At 38.2% G+C, this 19,305-nt stretch overlaps 1 protein-coding gene across 3 annotated transcripts in view; it reads left to right on the top strand.

The window, feature by feature from the left end:
• The first annotated feature begins 1,506 nt into the window (after positions 1-1,506).
• The window catches only part of tpst1 (tyrosylprotein sulfotransferase 1), a 36,328-nt gene continuing 18,529 nt past the window's right edge, over positions 1,507-19,305 (top strand). For 2 of the 3 annotated variants that reach the window (XM_081371024.1, XM_081371022.1), the window contains exons 1-2: positions 1,507-1,884; positions 11,981-13,007. In XM_081371024.1, the coding sequence (XP_081227150.1) occupies positions 12,175-13,007 (833 nt within the window). In that variant the 5' untranslated portion in view covers positions 1,507-1,884; positions 11,981-12,174. The remainder of the gene's footprint in view (positions 1,885-11,980; positions 13,008-19,305) is intronic. The other variant, XM_081371023.1, reaches the window with a different exon arrangement.

The raw sequence follows: 19,305 nt of genomic DNA, 5'->3' as shown, positions 1-19,305 counted from the left end.
GGGACATATTGTTAAAGATGCCATTTCTGACCCACCTGCTTGTTAGTCATTATATAGCGGCCATATTTTTGTCATCTTTCACAGATGATATTTGAATAGCCGGAGCTACAGACCAGGAAAAATGGCCCCCAGAGGGAATGTGACTTTTGTTTGATTGTCATCTCACTGAAAAGGATGTTGAGAATGATTTTTCACAAAACCCCGAACTGTTGAGAGCTTCCTACTGAAGTGAACATAAGGAAAAATCATAATTAAGCTTGTAAATTGCAAGTTGTGGGATCTAATGATCATCTGTGCTTTTTGGATACCGGTTTACGAGTCCTTTGAAGTGACCAAGATCTGACTGGGTCTATAGTTTATAACCAATACAAGATATAATTTACGCTCACAGGTACACATCTCCCTTTGAAGAGCCTCTGTTCAAAGAGATCTGACCGTGATGTATCGATTTTAAAGGGACAAGAGGAAAAAGACTATGATCCATCTAGAAGTGCTGTCCATAATAATATAATATAATATAATATTTCAAATTAAAGAGTTGTCTGTTGTAGCATAAACATATCCTATGTATTTTTCTGTATACAAGACTAGTGGCACAAATGGCTGTGCTGAATATGATAAAAAACAAAACGTCCCTCTTTTGAAGAATGTCAGCTTCACATCTAGTGCATTTGACCACCGCATTAGTAAGAAACATGAAACATGGGCTGAGAAACTATGGTGATGGGAGCTTTTATGGGCTCAAAATATCTTGGCTCTGGAGAAGCTGAGTGCTCTGTTTTCATGTTATGGTCTATTAGTGCAGTAATGGCTGTCAAATTCAACTTATTCTGCATGAAGCTTATTTTGCCAGTAATGCTTGCATGCATTTCAACCAGGTTTCAACTCTTGAAGTCGAGTTTCCAAATTTCTACAAGGAACAGTTGAATAAAATGTCACTTGGAAAAGGGCTCAGAAATAGGAAATTTGATTCCATGCAAATATGGCGGTGCTCAGGGAGTAGCACTATTTAGCTAATAATGAACACTAACTTTTAAGCAACTTTTAAACTTTTATTTCAGTTTGAAATTTGTTTATTCGGAAAAAAATGCGTCATGAATATAGGCTAATTCTAAAATAAAAGAGATGCATGTTTTTTTTTTTGTAAATTATGTTTTAGTTTCTAAAACTACAAATTATTTAAAGTGTTAAAAATATTTTACTCTGTTAATGTCAGCGATATTTACTGGAATACCGACTTTCCGGGGGGAATGAAGTAGGCTAAGCCGCAGTCCTTAGGTCATCAGCACAAGATCCCTTTTCATATGCGCTTTCCCTTTAAGAACCCCGTAGCACCACGGTGCTCCCTTGCAAAACACAACCGAAGAGGGCGGGGTTAAAGCAAACTGAGAGCATTAACCTATAGCAGACGTCGAAACACTTACGTCAACTCGACGTTGGGCCAATCAGAGTGTTGCTATTATTATTTTTTTCTTCATACAGTGAACCAGTAATCGTGTTGCCTGTGAGATAAAAGCTCCTCACGAAGGACAGCGATATGCGGAGAGGAGATTTACTCTCAGTAATTTCATAAATAAAATAATACATTCCAAATAATTGTATAATTTTTCAGGTTGTGCGTGTTTGAGATGGTGAACTAATAAATACGTCTGTGTGAAGTTAAAGCGATAAACTGGACATCTGGCAACCCAGTGAAGGTGACGAGCTCTCGATGTGATACAGTTGTGGTGAGTGCAGCGTCGAGACGAGACGTCCAGAGTGTCGCATTTTAAAGCGGTGAATGGAGCAGCTTAAGCGAATGGCTCGTCTATGCGTTGGTCCCCGACTACAAAGAGTTATTGTGTAACCCATTAATCGTCTATTGCGACGGATCTACCAAACCAGGTACGCCTCTTTAAATATAACCCCAAAGTGTTGCAGCGTTACAATGTATTTACAACAACACCCGTACTAACCGCATATCAATCTACTTTCCTTCGGCGAGAACAAAAACACATCTTTTTCTTATTGTAGACCGCCTTAAGTTTTTGAGTCTTCAAAAAACTGGTCTTGCCTCTCGTATGTTTTGAACTGGGGGAAAATGATGCGGACTTGGCACGTGCCAGCGTATGTATTGAACTGTGTAGGACGACAGTCGAGCTGTCATTCATCTTCTTAGTCTGTATCAAACCCTGATGATGATGATGATGATGATGATGATGTGCATGTCAACGGAAATAAAAACAAAATATATATAATGCGCCTATAGTTAGACACGAGATTTATAGTGGTTTGTTTTATAAGCTTATTATCTTGAACAGGAAGAACATGTTATTAAGTGTGACACAATTAAATGATTCCTTGCAGACGTTTATTTGTTTATTGGCAGTATGTTCACTTTGGGTTTTATTGAATAGAGCTGTCTGTAGTCTCATGGCCTGGCAGTCACTTCAGCCAAATTCATAATTTATGGCCAGACAGCCCCCTTGAGATTAAAAAGATTATTTTGGACAATAGAAATACCTTTCATTGAAATGAGGTTGTGCAATCAATGACCACTGACTGAGTGATTTCTTGTCAGACCTGAGAGAGAACCTGATGTAGGCTACTGACTGTTAGATGTGATGCATGACACAGGAATTCAGATCTCTCTCTCTCTATCTCTCTCTCTCTCATATATATATATATATATATATATATATATATATATATATATATATATATATATATATATATATATATATATATATATATATATATATATATGTGTGTGTGTGTGTATGTGTGTGTGTGTGTGTGTGTGTGTGTGTGTGTGTGTGTGTGTGTGTCTATGTATGTATAGGCTATATATATATCGGTGAGATCCCTGAAGTCTCAGAGGTTCTCAAAAGTTTTTTAAATGTATTTTTGTTTGTTTAATATATTTATTTCATTTTTATAGGCTGAAAAAGCATAACATTTAAGTACTTTTTTTTTTTTGCTTATTAAGAATTCAGCATTGGATTAGGATTGTACTAGTGTTCCCTGTCTGCTTAAACAACTGATATCTGTTTGATGGACAGTCTTTTTCTGATAACACTTCTGCTGTAACACTAACTTCTCTTGTGGTTTCCTTTAACAAGCACAACTGTATTGATCTGTCCTTGCTTTTTGCGCAATCATGATTATGTACAGAGACCTGAAATATGGACTTTCAACATGCATGGAAGCAGAAAGGTGACTTCTGTAGTGTTGTGTCCCTTTTTTAGAGGCTAAAACCTACATTCACGACCACATTGACGGATCATATTTTTTATCCTGATTCATTTTGTGTTTCTTTTGTAGTTCTGACCCAGCTACTAGAAGGCAGTGGGGATTGAGATGTTTTTACTCCGAGATTGTCAGCCAATTCTGAACAACGGAGAAATTACTCCGGTTTTGTGCTTGTGAGTTGATTGAATTGCCACTTCAGATCAGTTTTAGCACTGCAACACCACACTTTGGGCACTCTAGTTGGTACATCTGAATATTAGATTAGGCCCCTTGGTTCTCAAGTCGACATTGTCATAGATCATTTTAAATGTGCTGCAAAATGTGTTCGGTATCGCACGATTTATTCAAGCTCATTCAAGAACCTAAAAGCTTCTCTCGAAATGTAGAATATTGCTGTCAACATGTGGATGAAGTAATGTGATCTTAAAAGGCTTTCTACAGAATGCCTTGGGGTCGGAGGTCGTAAGAAATAAGACCATCAGAGATTAGCAAGTGGCATAATGCCACTCTGTGTCCCATCCTTGACTAAAGAATCAGGTTTAACCAATGGCCAACATGTTTCAGTGAAACAGCTTTGGATTTCCTATATTTTAGGGATGTGCAGATATTACAATTCTGATACCAATAAGTGGATAATTGGATGCTACAGCTGTTATTACAAAATTATTACTATTTTGTTTATACAAAAATAATTATTAGTGTTTTTAAAGATTAGCTTTAAGTGAGGGTTAAATGAAGAGCCTAACTACTATTAGTGGTAACAAAAATAATAATACCAATACCAACTGATATAACAAAAACTAATATTAACTGGTTATCGAGATGGTACAGATAAATTGTGCATTTCTACTATACCTAAAACTGTAATTTCAAAGTGCTTTTTGTGGAAACTGAAATGGTTGCATATTTGCATTGAATAGGTGAAACAGTAGGTAGAAAGGGGTTGCATGTGCTTGATTGTTAAGGAATGGTTGACACGTGACCGGAGCACTCCTTTTGTGTCTTTTGTAATCGCTCAGAAATGCCATCAACACACGGCTGTCAAATTCGAGAATGATAGCGTGGTTCTGCTCATGCAGCACTTTTTTCATCAATGTTCCCATTCTCTCCTCGCTCTTCGAACAGAAAGCCTTCATATCTAAAATGAAAAGTATCCTGCTCACTTTGTCTGATGCTCATTCACTGGTGCTGAATTTCATTTCCAGAGGTTTCTTTTCTGAAGGGTTTTGTTCAAGTGGTCCAGACTCAACCTCCTTAGGAAGGATCAGTGTTGTATGAAAGGGAAGATTACTGAGTTTGATCTTTTCTCATGTCTGAATTGTTAGACTTTCTTTAGTCTAAGAAACCCCTTTTCTCAGGCTTTCTAAACATCCAATCTTGGTTTTTAAAAGAAAAAACTAAATAATTATTTTCATGTTATGGCCGATAAGCAATAAACATCAAAATTATATACTATTTTGTGTAGAAAAAATAAAATACAAAAAAATTATAATTAATAATAATAAACATAAAAAAACAATTGCATTTAAGTTAATCTCTACTATGGTTTATGGCTGATACATTTACTGTTGATAAGATTTTTATTTTTTATTTTATAGAAAGTCTCATACTCAATAAGGTGCCATTTATTTGAAAAAAAAACCCTGTAAAAATATAAAATATTATTAAGTGTAATATTAAAAAAAAACTATGTTGATATATTTTAAAATGTAATTTATTCCTTTGGTGGCAAAGCTGAATTTTTAGCATCATTTCTTCAGTCTTCAGTGTCACATGATCCTTCAGAAATCATTCTCATATGCTGATTTGCTGCTCAAGAAACATAAAACTCAAACCATTATCAATGTTGAAAACAGTTATTCTACCACATATTCTTTTGTGGAAACAGCAATATATTTTTCAGTATTCTTTTTATGAGTAGAAAATGTATTAGAAAGTAGAGCATTTATTTGAAATAGATACCTTTTGTAACATTATAAGTGTCCTTACAGTCATTTTCGACCTATTTAATGCATCCTTGATAAATAAAAGTATTAAAGGTTTTTACCTTGTTCACCCCAAAATGAACCCATAATTTACTCACCCCAAGCCAGTATACTTTCTTTTTTCAGCCAAAGAGTTATTTAAAAATATCCTGGCTCTTCCCAGCTTTAAAATGGGAGTGAATGGTACATTTAGATTTTGAAGCCAAAAAAAGTGCATCCATCCATCCATCCATCATAAAAGTAATCCATATGGCTCCAGGGGGTTAATAAAGGTCTTCTGAAGTGAAGCAATGTGTTTTTGTCAGAAAGATATCTATATTTCTAACTTAATGAACCATTATCACTTTCTTCCGGGAATGGTCGTACGTGAGTCTAGTTCCGGTGGAAGAGTAACCTCTGACCCTGACGCATGACCTATTAGCGAACAGAGGTTAGAGCAAAACAAAACTACGGTCACAAATTAGAAGTACAAAACGAGAATTTTTAAAGAGAAATGTTGGAGGATTTCGATATAAGAGAAGAGGAGTTTGAATTTGTTGCCCAGCCCTATTAGTTTGAACCGCAGGAGACCACCCTACTCTGGCCTAAACTTACGCTGCTTCTACATCCTACGCTTCGGGCCAGAGGTCACTTGACTCACGTACGGCTGTTTCCGGAAGACAGTGATTATAGTTTATAAAGTTATAAATATGGATATTTTTCTTAAGAAACCCATCGCTTCGCTTCAGAAGGCCTTTATTAACCCCCTGGAGCCGTATGGATTACTTTTATGAAAGTAAAAGTAATCCACTCCCATTGTAAAGCTTGGAAGAACCATGTTATTTTTTTAATATAACTTCGATTGTGTTTGGCTGAAAGAAGAAAGTCATATACACCTAGGATGGCTTGAGGGTGAGTAAATGATGGGGTAATTTTCAATTTTGGGTGAACTAACCCTTTAATTTCATTCAAAAAAACTCATCATTAAGGAAAGGTGTAACCAAGACAAGAAGGACACTTCATTCCAGAAGCTAAAATGCAACCCCCCCACCATTGTTTTGTTAAAGAAGAATGAGACACCCTTCATGTCTTGTTAAAGAAATGTTTCTCAGACTCTTTGTCTTATTAAGTGGTGCTGTGGTCTGGTTTCAGCGCAGGCCTGTGGAGGATTCCCAAACAGATCAATGTCAAATCCAGTTGAGGATATCCATAACAGACGTGTGGAAGCTCTATTAATTTAATACCAACACCTTCTTGATTTCTTTTTCACAAATGTGAAACTCGAGACCAAACAGTGCTTCACCACAATAGTAAATCAGCTAAGAGGTTGCTCCTTGGTGGTGTGGACTGTGGAGTGATTTACATCCATATGATGCTGCCTTTAAAATGTCTGTAAATGACTAGGCATCCATGCCTTCCATTTGTTCAATGATTTCTTTATGATCAGTAATGTATCCGTCTTATACTCTTTACTAGTCTGAACTCTGCAACATCCCAGTCAGCTTGTGTCTTAGCCAAAAATTGAGATCCGTTTCTTCTCTGTGGAATGAACTTGAGTGGGTTTCTAACATATGAACATTTTATAAGTGAGCTTGAACCTAAAACAAACAGGGAAGAGGATGAAACCGTGACTCATCCTGTGACACATTTCAGGGAAGATGTTCCTGAACAACATCGCCTCTTCCTGTGGAGAGTCTCATCCATTACAGTGAGGATTCTGGGTGTGGAATTCCTGTTTACCATCTGTCAGCACTAACAGCCTGTGGCCAAGAAATCCATCACGAGCAAGGCCCTCTCCATCAAAGTAAATCTGCACAGACCTTGAAAGAGAGCTTTAAGGTCCTAGCACTTATCAGAGGCGGCTGGTGTTCATAAGATGTCGCGGTTCTGACGTTTATCTAATCGTATGATTAACGGCGTAAGATAGACGTCAAGAACAACATCGACATGGAATTCAGTGTTTGTTTTTCAGAGCAGTTTTATTTCTGTCAGGAATACAGAAAGAAAGTGACTAACCGTATATAGATGACGAATTAGGATCAGAATTTGAAATATATGAAATAATGGTTAATTTAGTATGTTTGATGACTACCAAAGAGAAACACAATATTAGTGAAGAGATTGAGGTCAAACATGAGACATGTTATGTGGAAAAAATAAATAAAGGTAAATATCTTACCATGCCATAAACTTGTGAGCAGTATGTTATTGTGCGTTGTTTCAAAGAGGTATATTTAGAACACATAAAATGCTAACCTAATGTAATTAAAATGTTATTTACCTCATTGTTATTTCCACCTCGCTGTTAAACATAATGCGTTATTTGTGAGGCGGTGTAAATGATACTGTTGTGGGAATGTTGTTGAGTTACTTTCAGTTAAAATTACATTATGCGTGTACGCATTCACACAGAACACATTTTTTCATTCCACTGCCCTGCGTCTCAGATTTTTAAGCCCAAAAACGTGTTTTGTGTGAATGGCCTCTTAGTGAACAAATTCAATCTTTTTATCAATCAATTTATTTTCTTAATTCAGCTTGCTTATGCTGCATCGTACTTGAGTTGGTATGAACTCCTCCCAGCTGTCAACTGCCAGTGAACAATAATCACTCACTCTCTATTTCTCTCTGTCCCTCTTTTTTATTGTAGAACCACAAGAACAATCATTAAAATGTTAAACCAATTTATTATATTAAACCAATATATTATTAAACCAATTTTATTGCCACCCAATTAACATGCCATCATTTCCTGACATAATTGATCTCTTGTATAGTGTGTTTAAGCACAGTAGACTGAATTGTCCAATCAGCATCCAGGATCGGAACTATCCACTTTATAAGGGAAACCGCAGCCTTGGTGATCAATATTTGTTCCCTGCAGCTTCAATAGATTCCCTAATGGCATCTGAATCTGTCTGTGTGCACAAGTACCTGTGTGGGGCTATAAGGGAATCTCATCATATGATGTAAGATAATGCAATATTGGTTATTTAAGAATTTCTTGGCTATAATGAATAATGGTGATCACAGATAATCTCCTTTGTGTGGACAGAGATGAAGAGCTGTGTCAATTAAGGGTCACTTTACCATCACTAGCATCCTGGAATAGATTCCCAGAGGTTCCAGGCTCAGGTGTCTCACTAAACTCAATTGGCTGGGTTCCCGGGTGGGTCATTGTGGGTAACCTCCTTCGGATGTCTTAAGAGGGTCTCACAGGACCGCTTTGAGCGAAGTGGCTTAATGCCTTCACACACCTTTTGTTCCCTTGATGAGACCTGTAAGTAATGTAATGAACATTACGACTGATCTAGTTTCAAATGGTTGTCTTTGAAATATGGAAATTAGTAGCCTAGAAATCTAGACGCACCCTAGCGGCAGCAAATTTTATTTTGCAGCCAGTGTCGTCTAGCAACTCTCCGTTGGCTTGCGAGCTGGAAAAACCAAACTCTAGTCAGACCAATCACTTTGTGTATAGAGTCGGTGGGCGGGCTTAACATAATGACGGCAGAGTTGCGACGGTTTCGCGTGAATTCCCTGCTACTCGAAAACAAAGAAGATGGCTGCTGCTGCTGGCTAAGAGAGGTCTTTCGAATCGGCTTTGGCCGCGACTCTGGAAGACTTGGAGTTAAGCTTTTCTTTGAGAAAAGACACTGGCACTGAAGTCATTCTTAATAAAGATGTGTTCGGAGTTTTGCCGACCGGATACGGCAAAAATTTAATCTATCAACTAGCTCCGCTGGTGGGAAAATGCTCTGGTTGCTTGTAGCGCTAACCTATTGCGTGCAGAGGGAATTTGAAAGACAACCGTTTATCCCGCCCCTCGGATTGAGCCCTGCCAATGGTGTGTTCCCAGACCCAGCATCTTGATGTGGGTCTGGCTTGTCAGGCTAGGAAATCAGCCTATTGGAGCACATTTTTGTACTGTGTTTGACAGTCATAATAGTATTTAGGTTTGCAGTAAAAGAGGTAGAATAAACTAAAAACAACAACAATTACAGCTCATTGATTTATTTTGTTTTAAAATAGGCCAAGGCAAATGTTGTACTTGCACTTGGAAGTTATCAAAACAGTGCCAAGACATTATTGGAGCTTGTTAAGGCCTGCATAATCTTGGCCAAATAAAATCACAGTATGATTATTTTGACAAATAACATGATTTCCGTTTAGACGACAGTATACTGCGAACATTTAAGGTTATTGTAGCAGCTAAGGTATCAAGAGTCGGGATGTGCCGATAACCAATAAATTGATTAATCAATTATCATGTATCCCTATCATTATCCACAAGGATTCTCCCTTGCCATTAACCCTTCGCCAGCATGTTTATGCAGTGCAGTGCTGACACGGGCCAACTTGTGCTACACTTTGGTCAGAGAATAGCAAAACCTTGCAACAAACCCAACGTGCCTGAGCCAGAAGAGTGTGGTCAAGTTTTATGTGCACTGTTTGTTGTGCTGAGTGGGACACCCACTCCTTAAGGTTGTGTAGCGCACTGTGCAAATTAAAGACTGCAAGGTCATACATCTTGTTGCTGGTGGAGATGTGTTGGAGAGTGGGTGGAAACATGAGTCAATCTTAAGATATCCGACCAGATCTGTCTCTTATTTCAGACCACTATATCTTGCTATTGTCGCTTTCCAAAATCCAATTGTGCTTATCGTCCAATACTTTGAAGTCTGATATATTTTTGTACTCACTAGCATTTTTTGTTCAGTTCATTTGCTTTGTTAAAGCTTCTTTCTTTTCAGTTTATTTTGAGGCCATTTTTTGGTTGAACAGGGCAACTAGTGGTATTCATTTAGTTTTTTCAAGTATGATTACAAATGCAGTATTTGTCTTTGATCCATAATTAATAGGTCCTTTTACTCACCTGTTCATAATCACATCGTTATCTATAGGGCACAGCTGGTTTGGTTCCTGCTGCCGTACCTGTAGCCAATGAGCTCGCTGCTCAACCTTCAAATACTTAGCATTTGCCTTAGCAGTGCAGTGCGCTTTCAGAAATCCTCTGAAATTCAACATCAAAGATCAGTGCATGGGATTTTTCTCTATATCTCTGTGTTTTGCGTAGTCTGTTTAATCAATTCCTTATGAACTAACCACTTCATGAGGTTTAAATTAGGGCTCTGAAACGATTAATCGCGATTAATCGCATCCAAAATAAAAGTTTGTGTTCACATAATATATGTGTGTGTACTGTGCAAAATTATTTTGTATATATAAATACACACACATCCATGTATATATTTAAGAAAAATTTGTTATTTATATATAAAATATTTATATATATATAAAAAAAAAAATATATATATATATATATATATATATATATACGCGATAGACGCGAATCTGACGCTCAATTCGTGTTTGGTGTGAACGCAGCATAATGAACAGGCTGTGATGTCAAGATTGCAATGCTGGAATGTGTGTGTGTGTGTGTGTGTCAGAGAGAGAGGCACGGGCGCGATCGAACAGTGGAAGTATAAAAACATACTCCGTCATTTTGTTCATACAGGATATCATTAAAACTGCAAAGTGCTTAGCCTACTTATATTTGTGTAAAACACAACATTGTGCTTTTGTCAAACTGTAACCTACAACCAAAATCACACACACACACACACACACACACACACACACACACACACACACACACACACACACACACACACACACACACACACACACACACACACACACACACACACACACACACACACACACACACACACACACACACACACACGCTGTTTAAAAGCAAAAAATATCTCATCTTTTGGACATTCATCATATTGCATTGGTTTTCTTTTCTTGTCCTAAAACAAGCACTTAATCTGTTTATTTTTAAGTTACACATTCTACATTGATTAAAAAAGAAAATCAAATGTGTTTCTAATAGCAGTAGTATTTTATGCAGAAATAAATTATTTATAATTCAGATGAGAATAAAGTTAAAGTTAATTAATTAAAATTTTAAGGAAACAAATATATCGATCTGAAATATAGCAAATTAATTGTTAAATTCATTCAGGTACAGTTACCAAACATATCTCAAGGTCTTTTGAATAAAGGGTGGCAGTCTTTCATTATCAACTGTTGTTGTGGACTATATACTGGAGAAGTATTTGTTCTCAATTTGAGTGAGATGTTTTTATGTGGCTAATTGAGCAAAGTGCTTCCATATATTTTATTATTATTAGTATTAGTTCAAGAATAAAATAAAAATATCGGATTGATATCGGTTTCGGCAAATAGCCAAAGCTGCGGCATCGGTATCGGAAGTGAAAAAGTGGTATCGGGACATCCCTAATCGCGTCTAGTTCGACGCTTGAACATTTTGAATCCATTCGCGCATCCAAAGCGAATAGGACGCACGTATAAAAGCGGGCGTTTGAAGCGAAATAGACGCGCGTTCAGAGCTAAGGCAGGGCTACAGATTAGGTGTCCCTAAAGAACCCGCATATGTCTATGCGCGTATCTAACAGTAGTTCCGCATTACATTAATTAATGTGCACGCGATTTTTATTTATTTTTATACTGTGTATTCTCTGTAAATCCATGCACCGAACCGTGACGCGCGTACCGTTTCGGTTCAATACATGTCCCGTTCCACCCCTAATAGGTATCGGATCGGGACATCCCTAATGACATCCCTACATGGCACATGTTTAAACTAGAGTTTCCTAAGACTGTTACCTTTACCATGGTCATGCATAATAGTCATTGACAAACAAATGCTGCTATTATATGAGGAGGTTAATCTGTTCTATTGTGTGTTTCAGGCCTGATGGATTCAGGTACTCAACGAGAGCTGCGTACAGCAGATCCCAGCCTCCACTTGCTCCGTCACGGCCAGTCCTGAGTATCGGGCGTTCACATCAACACACTTTGCCAGACCTCATCATCCCTTTATCTGCTTCTTCCCCATCCCACTTCTCCACTGGATCCTCTTCCGGCCCTCCCACTCGTCCCCGAGATGATCGGCAAGCTGAAGCAGAACTTACTAGTGGCCTGCCTGGTCATCAGCTCCATCACAGTCTTCTACTTGGGTAGGCATGCCATGGAGTGCCACCACCGGATAGAGGAGCGCAGCCAGCCACTGGTGAGCAGCCTGCGTACCACTCTGCGTACGGGCCAGAATCTCAGCAACCCCTTCATCTACAATAAAGACATGCCTCTTATATTTATCGGCGGCGTCCCTCGCAGCGGCACCACTCTTATGAGGGCCATGTTGGACGCTCACCCCGATGTACGCTGTGGGGAAGAGACTCGCGTTATCCCACGCATCCTGGCCATGAAGCAGATGTGGAGCCGCTCTGGGCGGGAGAAAATGCGTCTAGATGAAGCTGGAGTGACGGATGAGGTCTTGGATTCAGCCATGCAAGCTTTCCTACTGGAGATTATCGTAAAACACGGAGAACCTGCCAACTTCCTATGTAATAAAGATCCCTTTGCTCTTAAATCACTCACTTATCTGGCTAAGATCTTCCCTCATGCTAAGTTCATCCTCATGGTCCGCGACGGCAGGGCCTCCGTCCACTCTATGATCTCCCGTAAGGTCACCATTGCTGGCTTTGACTTGAGCAGCTACCGGGACTGCCTAACAAAGTGGAACCGGGCCATTGAGACAATGTACACACAGTGCCTGGAGGCAGCGGACAAGTGCCTTCCTATGCACTACGAACAGCTCGTTCTGCACCCAGAAAAGTGGATGAGGACGCTTCTGAAATTCCTGAACATTCCTTGGAATGATGCAGTTCTGCACCACGAGGATCTCATTGGAAAAGTAGGGGGTGTTTCGCTCTCCAAGTAAGTGCCATATTATGACAGTTTCAAACAGGAATACACTGCATTGCTTTTACATGACTTCCTTGTTTCATTAATACAGAAACTGGGCAACAGTGTGTGATGAACATTGCTGTCACATTGCATTGTTCTGCAAGTCATAGTATTGTTATTTTAGCATTATTTATAGCAGGGTTTCTCAAACCCGGTCCTGGAGGGCCACTGTCCTGCACAGTTTAGCTCCAACCCTGATCAAACACACCTAGCTGTGAGTGTCTAGTGATCCTGAAGACATTGATTAGCTTGCTCAGGTGTGTTTGATCAGGGTTGGAGCTAAACTGTGCAGGACAGTGGCCCTCCAGGACCGGGTTTGAGAAACCCTGATTTATAGTATGTATTAATATTTTGAAATAGCTTTTATTTTTATATTCCTTTTTTTTATTTCTATTTTATTGCAATTAGTTGCCAATGAAACATTTCTTATATTCATTTGTTTGTTTGTTTTTATTTTAAGCTTTTCATTTAATGTTTATTTTATTTCAGCTTTTTAAGTTACAAAGACAATTTGACAATTTCTTGACTAATCACAAAAACAAGTGATTAGTCAAGAAATAGCTATAAAATACCATGATTGGTAATTACTTCTGTTTATTCGCCACCATGGAAATGGATGGTAAAGTCAAGTGCGAGGCATTAGATCACCTTGGGTATGCATGCAGAAATTTCATATACTGTGCATAGTATGCATACTATATGCTCCATAAATAGTCAGACTAGTATGGTGGTGTGCTATTCCAAACATAAACAACACTTTGTGTATGCGCTAACTGTGATCATTTATTTGCAGATGTGTGTGGGCGTTTTTCTCTCTGTCAGACTCAGACTATAACTGTACATGTGTTGAATTTCTCACTGACTAGGGATGCGTTATTCTCAGATAACAACTTGATAATCCCTAGGGTGCAATTGTGTACAGGATCAGTTTGACCACAATATGTTGTGTTGCAGCTTTTAGGGTATGTTCATGAGTTCTCTGCACAGTTCATGCCCTGAATAGACCAAACGAATGGATGACGTTCACCGGCAACATTCCTGCTGCAATAAAACACATAGTTGCATGTTGGAACATGAGTTCCAAAAAAAAATTTCAATAGGAAAAATTGATGTATTATGTAAAGACTGCCGTCCGATGTCATAGTTTGTTAAAAAAAAGTTTTTGTAAATGCAACCTGGTTTTGTCAAATGCTTTTCAGATGTAATTTATATCTGCACTTTAGGGAGCTACATATTCAAGAACAGAACAAGGTTAGTCGCTTTTTCAGTAATCACTCTGAGAAGAAAAATCCCAACTACAAAGTGCTGGTCACATGGTGTGGCTGTGGTTTAAGGCATATTAGATATACACATGGCCTGCAGAAGTTATCGAAATCTTTAAAGCACAAAGGGTCACTGCCATTGATACATGAATCAACTGAGCCCTTTTATGTCCCATGAAGAAATTTGGCTTCTGTCTAGTGTCTATTTTTAGAAATGAAAAGCTTATGGTCAGAGAGAGCCCACACATCTTTATTTGGAATTTGGATGCTGTAGCGTATCTCTTCTTTCCCCTCTTTGTTCTCAAAGCATCTCAGGTCTGTCTTTCATGTTCAGCTGAATGAACCGCAAACTTGTTCTGACCTTGTTCTATCCTCTCTCCTCTTCAGTTCTTTTCACTTCCTTTAGATTAGAGCTAGGCACTATTATGACGACAACAACAACACAACTTGTTTTTTTGCACTATTTCACATAGAATGTTTATGTACAGTACTCTTATTTATTTTAAAAGGATGATTTCAGAATTAGATTTTTCATGCAATTAAAATAGTCATATTTACCTGCAAATCTATTTACTAAAAAGGTTTAGATGCAAATGTTTAAAAATTAGATACGAAAATAATGCAATGAACTTAAAAATAGATATATAAACATTTTTTATTCGTATACAGAGATAAACCAGATATACAGGTAAAAAGATATACAGTGATGGTTACCTCACATATATTTTCACTATTTTTAAAGCAAATAAATTGAAACCTATGTGAAATTGAGTGATGGTAAAAAAAAAAAAACACTGATTTTGTTCAACTGTGTGAATCAATGCACAGATTTTTCTAAAATTTATATTAGAGACGTTAATTCTCAGGAGTCATGACACAAGTAGGGGGTGTGAAACTTGGTTACTGGCAGGGTTTTAGAAAACTTAATGGCAACATGAAAACGTGTTAAATTGCGTCTCAAGATTAATTTTACATTGCCAACAAAATAACACTAAAGTTTAATTAATAATTTATAATATTAATACTGAAGTCTTACAAAAAGCAGACTAAATCTAAAGCTATATGAAGTCAGAATCTCTGTATATTAAGCTGGGATTGAGATTTGAGCATTCAGCATGTTATTGGTGGCTGCTGTTTTTACACTTGTGTGTCCACTCCTCTGAACATTTGGAGGGAAGCTGAAGGGCACACAGTTAAAAGACAGTGTTTGTAGAATGGAGTGCGGTCAGTAAAAGCAGTGCTTCTGGTCTGTTGTGGAATGGAAAGGGATGAGTTGAGAACACCTCAGCTGCTGAACACTCAGTTATTCTTCCAAAACCACATAATGAAGGGATCAGTGACAACACAGCCATTGCCATTAGCCATTGAATGGACAAGTGGATTTTTGTGCCATGACACTGATGGATTCAACCTTTGTTGAATAAGTGATTTATTTTCTGTTTTCAAATTTGTTCTATTTGTCAAATTTTGCAAAAGTAATTAAATTTGACTGCCTAGTTTCCTAGAAAAGCTTCTGATATTTAAGGTCATTATCAAAAAAAAAAAAAACTGACACAGTTTTTTTTACACCATTATGGAACTCTTTTTTTTTTTTGACATTTTCCAAATCCCAAACCTAAGTTATTGTACTTAAGCGTAAATTAAACAATGTGGTTTGTTAAGGTTAGGTGTGCTATTACATTTCTAAATGACTAGGCGTGTCTGAAACCATATAGGTGCTACGTTTAATGAGGAACGAACTTTTTAACAAGGAGTGTTAACGTTTAAAGTATGTTCTGAATAGCATGAATGTACGGTGTTTAGTATGAATGCAATCGTACCACACCTGGGATGGTAAAGTGTCCTTTGGATGTGCACTTCAGAATCTTGGTGAAAGTAGTAGGTCATCTTGGTACTTTCGGCATATTTGTTATTAGTATGAATTCAGAAATGCTAGTAATTTTTTGTACTGTTTTTCACCCATTATGTAGTAGTGATAGTAGGCATATTAGGGAAATGAGGACGACGATTTGGACTATAAAACAAGAAAAAAATCTCCATAGGCTTACACTGAAGGAAACATGTGTCATAAATGGTCCAAAACACTAGCATCATGATGGCGAGGTTTGCCTGGGCAAGCACCAAAAATTTGTTTTCTTTTTTTCAGAAAATAGAGTATATAATCAGATTATTTTCTTTGCACATTGTTGCAGCTTCCCAGCTTTCCTTTCTGGCAGTTTTTATACCAATACCAGTGCAAAACTCATAATTCATCTTACTGTTGCTTGATCAGGCTTCCCAGGCTTAATGGGGATTTCTGGAGATTTATGTGGTGCTGTAGGAAGAATCTCAAAGGAGGATCTGTGCTGACTTCAACAGGTATTTTACTGTTGTTGTTATTCTGCACCCATATCCCATGTGTCCTGAGGCAAGACTTGAGTGCTATTGGTGTCTGCTTCAGTGAGCCCAACCCACGCTCTGTTAAATTAACTAGAGTCCTTCTACTGACAAGATCCCTATTCCTGTACTTTCGTGAGCTCTTTGAAGGGTTGTCTGGCTGCTTTGGATATCCATAAAAATCCTTAATGAATGCTAAGTGGCTGGTACTGCTGTTTGTCACGTCTCAGTGACAGTAGGCTTGAGAGACTAGGGTCCTAACCTATTCCTCAGGAGAGAGATGGAGAAAGGATGGGTGTAACTTGATTTCCTATGTCCAAATAATAGCATATGCATTCTTCAGAACACCGTCTACATTTAAAAGGGGGACATTTATATGTAGCTTGTTTGCAGATGCATAATGGACATATTTTGTCCTAGACACTTTTCAGCCAGTGAGTTGAACTGGATCAACCTGATTTTAGCCATCCTCAAAGAATAGTTGCGCGAGGCCAAAAAACATGGTGTGAACTTCAAACGCCGACACCATCGTTACCATAGATATAATAATGTTTACAGCTGCAGATAAAGCCTTGGGAGCTGCACCCCAATTATGGTAAGAGGCATTACATTTCCAACACACACACTCTATTGCATTTGACCAATCACAACAGACTGAGATTTGGAAGGGGGGCTTTAAAGAGACAAGAATTTAAACAGAGCGTTTCAGGCAGAGGGTTAAAAAGAGGTGCTGCAGCAATGTACAATATGAGAATTTTTTTCAACTTTAAATTATGTAAATGTATTATAGCAGACCCTAAAAATAAAATAATAAACTTAAGCATAATATGGGCACTTTAAAATAGGCAAAAATATCTTCTCTGAAACACCAATACAGCAAGTAGGTATAACGATTTCATGTCAGGGGTTTCATGTCTGTTGTGTAACATTTGATCTAAAGGTCTCTGATAAATTAGCATTGTGCACACATTCATGAATATTTCATCAGTCAGAACACCTCTCAAACATGATGTTGCAGCCCATCAGAGGAGCTCTGCTATAGGACTCGGCCAAAGAGGCGTCTCTGCTCTCCTTGGAGGCATCAGAAAAAAGCATGCCAGCTCAAGCCTTCATGGTTCTGCAGTCCTTGAGGGGAATGAAACCACCATAGCTCATTTCAGAGAAGGCACTGATATGATTTTAGGCAGAGGGGAGCCTTTAGGGATCTAATGGTTGGCGATAAAGCACTGAACCTCGCCCTTCATCCCAGAGGGGACGTACAAATACAAGTCCATTAAATTTGGCCCACAACACCTGCTAGGGGAGCGGCTCTCTGCACTTAGGTTTGTTAGAGGCTGGTCTCTATCTGTTTGTTTTTCTGCTATTGATCAGTGGCTCACCACCTCTGACTAACGTATGGGCCACCAGACATGAGCCTGCCAATTAACATCAATTCTGAGTGCATGATTTAAATGACTGGTAGCAGAGACCTGGCCATTAGCACGAGTGGCCCATGTAGCTCAGGGATCTGTTATTTGGATTTAGTGCTACACCGCCATGCAAAAAGCTCTAGCGCCCTCCATGAATAATTGACAAACAGCCAGAGACCATTAAGCCACTCTTCCAGAAGGTAACTCCGCGTGACCTTACAAATGCGAATGCGTGTGTTTGTGTACTCGCAATAAGGCGAGAAAGGGCAGCGTATTTGTTTGAGAGCTGCAAAAATCAAGTGGATTGTCACCATCAGTATCATGATATATTCAGCGTCTGCTGTCATATAGCTCCTGCTGAGGAGTAATGGATGTAGCAGTAGCGAAGTTGAATCATCTCTTTCATCTCTCTAACTCTGGCGCTTATAGACAGCATAGTGATTTGTGTTGCTATTGGAGCAGTTACTGTACTGTACATATGCACTGTGGGTGGTGAACACGCGCTGAAGATACTCACCTTTTCTGGGAAATATGGGAATATAAGAACATTTTTCATGGCTAAATGTGTCGTTGAAGGGGAACGTGGTCTAGCGGCTGGCACTGGTGCTCCTACACATGTGGGTGACATGAGTTTGGATCTGACTTCCATCCTGTTCCTTTTCTCTTTCCATCATCTATTCTCCTTTTTACACTTTTCTCTGTTAAATGGAGTGGCCAAAAATAAAGACAAGAAAATCAAATAGTCACATTTAAAATAAATTCAATGTTTTTAATTGAACTTTTTAACTATTTTTTTGAAAGTGTTAAATCACTGTTTTTAAATCCAGTCCCATGACCTGTATGTCAAAGCTAATCTAAAAAAATAATACAATTTTAAATGTTTTGTATTGGTTGATATTGGATATTTAATTGTTCATTCTCATGATTTCGTATCAAACATTGTGTAAATTAAATGCCACGTCATTATACTATTTATTTATGTATTAAATTAAATAAACATGTTTGGTTAGTTAACTTATGCTCTCGTTTGCCTCATTTATGTGTTGAGCGCCACCTCGAGGAGCCATGAAGTAGTGACGTTGGGAGCAGGGAAATCTATTTAGAGCGCCTTATTTTATTAATTAAAATATTGATATTTGGCGCCAGCATATTGATTCTCGTATCGCACAGAGAAGTACAACGATATATCGATATTTTGTCCCACCCCTAGTCCAAAATGGC

The sequence above is a fragment of the Scardinius erythrophthalmus genome (genome assembly GCF_964197995.2).
Source record: "Scardinius erythrophthalmus genome assembly, chromosome: 7".
Taxonomy (NCBI): Eukaryota; Metazoa; Chordata; class Actinopteri; order Cypriniformes; family Leuciscidae; genus Scardinius; species Scardinius erythrophthalmus.
This window is presented reverse-complemented; position numbering and strand designations above follow the sequence as displayed.